The sequence below is a fragment of the Centroberyx affinis genome, unplaced genomic scaffold, assembly GCF_046629955.1.
Source record: "Centroberyx affinis isolate AG114_WGS23_722 - 3 ecotype Tasmania unplaced genomic scaffold, CSIRO-AGI_Caff_v1 ptg000264l_1, whole genome shotgun sequence".
In the NCBI taxonomy this organism is placed as follows: Eukaryota; Metazoa; Chordata; class Actinopteri; order Beryciformes; family Berycidae; genus Centroberyx; species Centroberyx affinis.
In genome coordinates, this window is record NW_027278945.1 from 526,117 (window position 1) to 534,891 (window position 8,775).

Sequence of the window (8,775 nt, forward strand, 5' to 3'; positions counted from 1 at the left end):
TTGAATATATGTGAATTCTCTGTGGGAGCAATGAGCCCAATGTATTCATATAGCTTACATCATAACAGCCCTCCCCATCTCCACTCCTCTCATTACTATGTGTTCACCTACTGTAGGACACACGCAAACTGGCATTCATGCAACCAACACATACAAATACCTCTCAGCCTTTCACAATGTTTTTAAAAGGAAAGGAAAAACAAAGGAGCCTGCATTGTAAGGGCAAAATGGCACATTTCTGGGATTCTGGAAAGGATCTTAATGTGACATTGTGCAGTTGCATGAGTAAGTGGGCTGATGTGCCTGAAGTCGCCCTCGTCTCTGTAGCCAAGGGGAATGAGCCAGTCAGCGCACGGCTCTTACATAATGCTAGAGGATGGGCTGTCGGAGTGAGAGAAATCGAGCATAGTATGATTGATTTCAAACACTGACCACTGCATTACAGCTATCAGTCATCAGTCTGTGACAAACACATCTGAGGGCGGGAGAAAAACACACTGACATCTTTTAGCAGTAAAATACCAACAGAATATCACTTTATTGAGTCTCAAGTAAGCACACAACATGTTATATAAAGTGTGGAATGGGATCTGATTTACACGCTGTTTGGTTGAAAGAGTGCGTCCTTGCATTAACTGTCAAATGGGTGTTTTTGGTTGTAGGATAACTAGGTGAAGTCATCGCTGTTCAATAGCAGCTGATATGATGAGGTAGACATTGACACACCCAATATGTACAGACCTGCATGTTACAGAGATAACATGCCAGTTGCCAATCATGCCTGCCAAAAAGACTCTCTCAGCTAATTGAAAATAGACACATGAAGAACAACAACCTGCATAGGGCCATGTACTGATACTAAGAAAAGAATCACTATAAATACACCACCTACACAGATAACAAACATTACACTTGTGGGTTAGAAAGTACAGATTGAACAGACTATCCACGGATGAAATATTTTAATTAAAAAAAACTAAGTTTTTATAATGTTCTATAAAGATTTCACATTTAGAAGTTGATAATACAGCCATTATTCTGATTAAACAAAAAATGTTCAATTGTGCTAATTTGCTACTTTGAAGGCAGCAAAATTGATGGGATAAATATTAATCCTCACAGCACACATCCTGTATTAGGTTAAAATTAATTTACCAGAAATCCACGTAAAGCAAAATATTTTGAGGGTATATATGACATTTGGCAAATCACTGCTCCTAAAACTACACATACATTTCAGTATACAAAAATAAACTTTGTAAATGTAAACTCAGACTAAAGCGATAATAACCACATATCAGCAGCTTGGATATACAGTTGTATGGTGTTATTATCAAATACTTGGCGTATTGTTGCTAAATTACTTGGCATTATGACAGTGAATGTAAATAACAACTGAGGGTGATACATACAGTGTTATAGCAGCAATAATAATACACGCATATTTGACAATCTCAGCAGACAGCATGTATGTATTATGTTGTCCTTTATCAATAAATTGAGGGGGAAAATCAGCATTATGTTTGTCCTTGTGCCGTTCTGGCCTTGTTCGTCTCACAGGACCTCTAAAGCCGAGGTAATACTAGCAGCCAGATTAACAATAAGATTAAAAAGCATTATTGAGATAATCTACTACAATACAGCAAAACTACTTCACACTAACAATGACTGAAAATTGAATGAGCCAAGGAAAAGGGATGCTCTCATTCCTTCAAGATGCCCTTTACATCCAAACTCTAAAGGTAACGTAACAGTCTATTAGTTAGAGTTTAACAGTCAGCTCAAGCCTATTGAAATAAGAGAATAAAATCTTCACAACCTCTACTGAGGACACAATGTCGAGTAAGGTGCACATGGACGCCTTAACAGTCATAGATCGCAGAAGAAAGCTATCAGACAGTGTAACAGTTCTTGTCAGTATCTACTGAATAGCATTTTAAAAAATTAGGTTTATCAATAGGTTAAAAGTTATAATCCCAGATAATGAATTCACACTCAAAAGAAAGAGGTGTAATGAGTTCTGATGTGTGATTTATCCATCAAAAATGGTTTGTGGTATGATTGAGGTGATAAGATTTTTCTGTGAAATCACACTGTTTTGTCCCAAAATCTCTTAACGCTGTGTCTAAGTGTCACTGTGTCCAAGTTTGATCGAGAGCTGCCCATGTTGGCCACAGTAATCATCACAGTTTGAGTAGTGTGTGATGTGTAAATATAATAGCCAGTGTTTCATAATTGTGCAATTCTTTTAAGATACATCACAAAGACCACTACAGTCATTTGTTATAATTTGAGTAGATATATCAAAGCCATTATATACAGAGCAACCTCAACAGTTATCCTCTATGCTTCTTCTCAATGTGAGGACCTCAGATTACAGGTCCAAAGACTTAGAAGGTCCAAAGCAGGCCGGCATAGATCCTCACAGCATTATAGCGGCATTGCCTGGTAGCTATAACATCCACAGTGAAGAAAATAAACTCTGTGATCACTGGTCGATCCAACTATCATGAGATATTGTAAAGTGTGACCACACCACACATTCGCTACACTATGTGACCCCACTCACAGAGCAAATGTACAGCAGCCAAAGCCACAACGCTGCAAGTTACACAACCTTATTCCATGGCAACCAATGTTGAGTGATTTGACAGCAACTGCTCAGCAGATCCCGCTGAGCGTCTCAGTCGGCCTTGTGCTCGCCGTTCTTCGCCCACCCTCGGCTCATGGCCGCCACTACGATGCTGTACATGTTGAGCCAGGCTTGACGCAGGGGCGCCGTGTAGGCCTGGCCCAGACTGCACTGCAGCATGTAGAGGAGGGACTCACCCACCACCTAAAATAGTCCAACACAAACAAGCAAACAAACACATACAGAGCGTGTGCACAAATGGTCACGACATATGCAAAGAGATTCTTCACAGATCACTGATTTGTGAATTTGCCTTTTGAGAGCTAAGTCAGAGCTGTAGAATCGGATGAAGCATCTTACAGCGAAGGACTGGGTGCTGACTCCCACTGCCTGATGCTTCCTCCCTAGGTTCAGCAGAAAGTCCTCCAGGGAGTGAAGGTCGTCGAGGTGGCTGACTGCTGCGTCGATCACAAGCATCACCTGGGATCACATGCACAAGACGCACACAAATACACAGACACAGGCACGCATAATGCAAGCTCAAAACTGTGCACAAGAAGGGACTTGAGGTTTTAATTGTCTGTATACTTGTAGCGGTTGCGGTGGTGAAGTGAGCTCACCTTAGTGACATGTTCCAGGAACTCGGGGCTGGAGAGGCAGTCTTGTGTGGAGCCACAGTTTGTATTGTAGTGGAAAAGACTGAGGAGCGCAGGGTCCAGCTCAAACAGTCTACCACAGACACATACCACACTATTCTATAGGTGTATACAGATGACATGGGTTGCCAAACATCCACACAAGCACAAAGTCAATCTATAAATTGTAACACAACAAATCTCTTCTTCTAGTGTCTGTTTTAGCGGCAGCTGTCTCAAAGTAAATTGGAGATTATTGCAGTCTGTCGCCAAGCAACAAGTCAAGCCTCCGGTCCCTACATGGTGAAAGTGTGCAGTGAAGGATCTGGCTTCATTATCTCGCTACACCTGTGCTACATATTCAAACACTGCAGCTTTTAACTTACAACACCAAAAAAACAGTAACTACCCATTACTTTGTATTCACAACTTTGGTGCTCAGAGCAAAACAGAGATGAAAAGTGTGATTTGGATTGATGCTAATGAAAGGATAACTGCACAGAATAACAAGCTGAAATACATGGTTTCTCCTTGCAAGTAACTTTACAGTCTTATTCCGTCTGAATCATGCTGAGTGTGTAGAGCATTACCTGGAAAACATGATCACACCATGAGGAACTTTGTTCTTGCCAAGGCTCTCCCAGCTGCCTCGTATCAGCTCTTTGTCTTTCCCTGTCAGCTTCTCCATCCTCCCTCAGGCTGTGTGCACAAGACAAGTTCTTCTGGAGGGAAAACAACAACTCCTCTACTGGACAAGAAGAAGGCTCAGCTGGAGGAAAGCCATAACAGTCAAGTGAATCCACAGAGGAAACTTCTGCCACCGCCACCTGGAAAACAAAGTGCAGCGTCAAGTGAGCGTAACACAACTGATTGGTTAAACAGTGTTACAGATTAGGAGGGGGCAACTGTACCTTAGTTAGGTCAGTCTTCTCTCTGAACTTCTTCTGGTACAGCCAGGCTGAGGGGTCTGTGTGTGTGTGTGTGTGTGTGCGTGTGTGTGTGTGTGTGTGTGTGTGTGTGTTTCAGTGTCTAGGGAGCAGCCTTGCCTGACACCCTGGTGCACTTGCTCTCTCTGTCCCCCTGCCCACGGTGCAGCCAGAGAGAGAGACAAGTTGTGCCACGCTCTTATCTGTCACACTGACTGCTATCTCTCTCTCTCTCTCTCCCCCTCCCCGATTGTCTCTTGATATGCTCTCTCTCCAGCATTGGGGATATTATTCATGCCACTGAAGGAGAAAAAGAGGGATCTCTCTCTTTTGCTCCAGTGAGGCTGTAGCGAGCCACAGCTCCTCCTGCAGGTGAACCAGGGGCAAAAACAGGAGAAGACACCACATGCACATACTGAACACACACAACCAAACGCTTCGCCCTTGCACTATTACTCCATGCTACATTGAATACAGATAAACAAGAAATCTATTGCAGAACAAAATAACCAGCATATGTTTTCAGGCAGAAGTGAAGCAGACCCAACTAGGCCTATATCAACTGTAGGGTGTGTCTTCAGCTGCCAAGATATGCAACCCATGCATTTTCAGAATTAAATTAAATGTGTGGGGATTTTAATATTGTACAGTGGCTAAAATAATAAGAGACCTGGATGTGCCACCTCAGTGAAATTATATTGTTCATCTGCTGAGGAAGGCCACTCCTCAAACACCCTGATCATAATATTTGGTGGCCAAGCACACAGCCTCTTATTAATCTAAATGAGATGTGTTGCTCCCATTCTCAGCCTCCACATGTAAGCAGCTTGTTTAAAAAGACGTCAGCTCGCTCGCTCGCTCGCTCACACGTTTTTCACGGCTGCGGGTTCTTTTGCTCGGACATTTATCTGACAGATTCGGTGAGATCGGCTCTGTTTTCAGCCGTGCACCGGGGAATGAGAGGTGCACAGCGTTCTCCTCAGGGACCACTAGGCAGCATGGGGAGGGATACACGGTTCCCATGACAACCCTACTGGATGGAGCCCTTGAAGCTTTGTCATGTGATGTTTGAGATCTCAAGGAAGGGACTCTGCTATCTATCTATCTATTATATCTATTATATCTAAGTATGGTGTGACAGGCTTTTCCCCACCTCCTATCTTTAAAGAGACTCAATATAAATCAAAATATGAAGAGTCTCATTCCAAAATGAGATATGCACCATTTAAAAGGATTGACATCTAGGATTGTTGACATTAAAGTAAAGCTTGACATGGGCCATGACTTAAGTTTTGAGTCATTGTAAGACATAATTATCGCTGACAATAATTATGTTTAGGAGGATAAAACTGTTTTTGAAATATTGACAGATACATTTCATTTTTTTTGGTTTGTTAGTTTGTTTTCCAAAATGGACATACAGAGTTTTGGAATGAAACCATTTATGCTTATCTGAACTACCCTTACACCCAGAAAATCATCCTGAATACTGTTACAGTGACTTTTCATTGTCATTTTCTATGGAGTTGTACGTTGATCTGGCAGGATAAACTCTTGTTATATGAAGGATAATGTTCACTAATACATACTAAACTGTCTTAGATCATTTTAATACAATATTTAAAATCTGAAATTAAGTGGCGTAGCCCAGTGAGGAATGAGGGATGTCTTGATCTGAACTCATGCAAACATTGACATCAATAAGTTCAATTTATGACACCATGGCCTACAACAAGTAGCCTAACCCTATAGAATGTACTGGTCTCCATGGTGACACCAAATGGCTGTAGCATTATGGTCAACCCACTATAGTGCAGACATATGCTATTACTGGCACTGTCAGGGAGAAGTACATTTAGGCAGACAGCTCAATATGATTTTCATTCTGTACATATTCAGACATTTCTAGCTGGTCAGTAAGAAAAAAAGATCCTTCAAATTCCTGGCAGTTGGCTGCCTCAGCACAAGCTCCTAGTGGAGGCCAGTGTAACAGTGTATTTGATGTGGGTCTAAGGGCTTGGAGCAGACCGCTGAAATGTTCTTTGTGATGGCAGATGAACAGCGAGGGCTATTTATTTAGGTGGCAGCGTGGCTCTAGAAATAGCTGGGGACTTTAACCAAGCCATCCGAGAAATGTCCATGTCAGATGTTTGCTGTCCTTATGGGACCTGCCCAAAAAAATTGATTATTCAAACAGAACTAAAAGAAATACAACTGAGCAGTGTGACAGTTTTAGTACCTCAGCATAAATCAGAAGTGTATGATTACGATCACTTTATTTTTCACATGTCCGTCAGAAGTTTCTTGATTTAAGATGAGTGAAATACAAATTCACGTTCAGACACAGCGGGCTAGATTAGTGTTCTCATTTTGTTTTTGAACTGTTCTTCTGGTAACCAAGTGTTTCATCATCCTCTAAATTACAATATCCATATTCCCAAGCAAAATTATTTTCATAAAAACCAAAGTAGCGTTTGATTTTCAGTTTAATAAGGTTGAAATATCATGCAGCAAAATATTTACATTTGCAAAACTTGAGGCGTAATCCCCTACCACTGTAAAACTCAAAACATATAAAATCTTAATGACTTATAAATATGTACACCTCTATAAACTTTTATTCATTTTCTTGCATTTGTGGAGCCTAACATTTATGATCGTAAAGTCCAGATGTTTTGCAATTTCATAATTTATAGCTGCACATCTGAAACTATCAAATGTTTGGCGCAGATAGTTAGCCTTGACATGAATCATTTTTGAACACAGTGTTGTTTTCTACCAGAGAGGCCACAAAAAACTCCATGCCGCCTGAACCTTTTTGATCATGGCATTGCTTCCCCCTTGGATTTCACGCTCTTTTCTTCCACATCTTCAATTTTCTCCCCATCGTCTACATTTTCTTCCCTAAATCAGACATGTTGGGTTAGAAAATGGCTATATTGTAATTACATCGAACTTTTACTTGGCTATGGTATTTGTCTTTTCTTCACCAAAAACTGCAGGGCAAACTCTGGGAATTATGTAATGTAACATTATGACCAAACCACATGAAGTCCTTGGCTTTCCAGAACTGGTGCTATTCATAATTTCACCAGACACAGTGGTATTACACAGTGCATGAACAAAACATGCTAAAAATTCTCACTCTGCCTACCTGATATGAATCTCATTTTCAGTGCTGCGGTTATCCACATCTGTATCATCCTCAGATCTGGATGTTTCTGATGTAACTTCGACCGCTTGTCCGTTTGCTTCAACAAAATGCTCATTCAACCCTGCTTTCTTCAGCTTGTTTCTGTATGTCTGTTCTGCATGAGCTTTGGCATTTCTCTGGAAATCAAATGTCAAAGTTATATAATCAGAAGGGCATACAACTTGCGATGTGAAGTAATGTTTTAAATTACCGTGTCATTTACCTGTTTCACCTGTTCGAACAGATACGGGCGCACAGTGACTCGTGCTTTCATGTCCCGTAGCTCCCTCATGTACTCTCTCATCCTCTGCTGGTCAGCTTCCCTGCATGTCAGAGAAGATTATAGTTTAGGCCACTGTGGCAGAAGTGTGCGGTTGTTGTGATGTGACTTGCAAATTTTGCAGAGTGGGAGACCGGGCAACCTCACTCGCCCAGGCAGGACTCACCGATGCTGCTGCACTTTTTCGTGATACACTTCTTTCAAGCTGCTGTGTGGGTCCAGCACCTTTGCACGGATGGCGACTGTCTTCTTCATGGCTTGGGACCTGGTTTGGTGCTTCCTCATCCAATCTGCACTCTCTTGCTTCTTACTTTCCCTCAGCTCCACTGACTTCCTGTAAAAGAAAGTAAAACAGTAAAAAAAAAGTAAAGTAAATAAAACTGCTGAAGATGTACAGTAACTTCAAATGCTTCAAACTTCAAATTCACCTGATGGCCATGCAGCGCTTTCTTGCAGCATCTGTGATGTATGTGGGAAGCGTGTCAGTGGACAGTGATGTTAAGCCCCCAAATGAACTGCTTCTCTTTAAATGGTCTCTTTGTACCTGACAATGAGAAAAAAAATACTTCTAAATGCTACCAGCCAAGGTTATTATAGCTTACTAAAACTAAAACTCAGACTAAAATTAGATAAAGAAAAATTTTTGTTAACTGAGACAGCAACAAAATAGAAATTTCTGAAAAAACAAACTAAACTGAAAGTATACACTGCCATCAAAACTAACTGAAATTAAAAGATAATCAAGAATTATTTTTAGTTTCAGTCAGTAGAGTGGCAGCTCAGTGCTTTGTTTTCGCATAGCGCAAGAATGGTTGCCAACAGTTGTGGTTTCTCGTTTCTCTATCTTGATCATAAATAGCCCACATTTAAATACATGTTACCAAGTTTCACTTAAGAATAGTGAAGATGAGTGAGTTAAACTGCATGTGTCCATGCAGATTGATGGTGTATGAACATCCTCCAAGGCATCTGCCCATTTTTTCTCTGTAATGCCCGCACTTAAATCCTCCACCCAAGCAGAATTCAAAATATTTAGGGATGGTCCTGCAAACTACATAATTGATCTTCTAAAAAAGACATTGCAGCTTTAACTGAGGATCAAAAGTGAA

General features: G+C 41.0%; 2 protein-coding genes across 2 annotated transcripts; both read right to left on the minus strand.

Annotated features, from left to right (window-relative positions):
* Window positions 1-2,683: 2,683 nt before the first annotated feature.
* On the minus strand, window positions 2,684-3,955 carry LOC139667229 (neuroglobin-2). The gene is made up of 4 exons (XM_071546664.1): window positions 3,858-3,955; window positions 3,253-3,361; window positions 2,993-3,112; window positions 2,684-2,836 (listed from the first exon to the last, which is right to left on the minus strand). The coding sequence occupies exons 1-4, from the start codon at window positions 3,953-3,955 to the stop codon at window positions 2,684-2,686; spliced, it is 480 nt and encodes a 159-aa protein (XP_071402765.1).
* Window positions 3,956-6,533: 2,578 nt separating this feature from the next.
* Window positions 6,534-7,945, minus strand: LOC139667049 (protein FAM161B-like). Its single transcript, XM_071546432.1, has 4 exons — window positions 7,833-7,945; window positions 7,610-7,709; window positions 7,348-7,523; window positions 6,534-7,097 (listed from the first exon to the last, which is right to left on the minus strand). Exons 1-4 carry the CDS (start codon window positions 7,919-7,921, stop codon window positions 7,016-7,018), a joined length of 447 nt encoding a protein of 148 aa, XP_071402533.1. The 5' UTR covers window positions 7,922-7,945; the 3' UTR covers window positions 6,534-7,015.
* Between the last annotated feature and the right edge of the window lie 830 nt (window positions 7,946-8,775).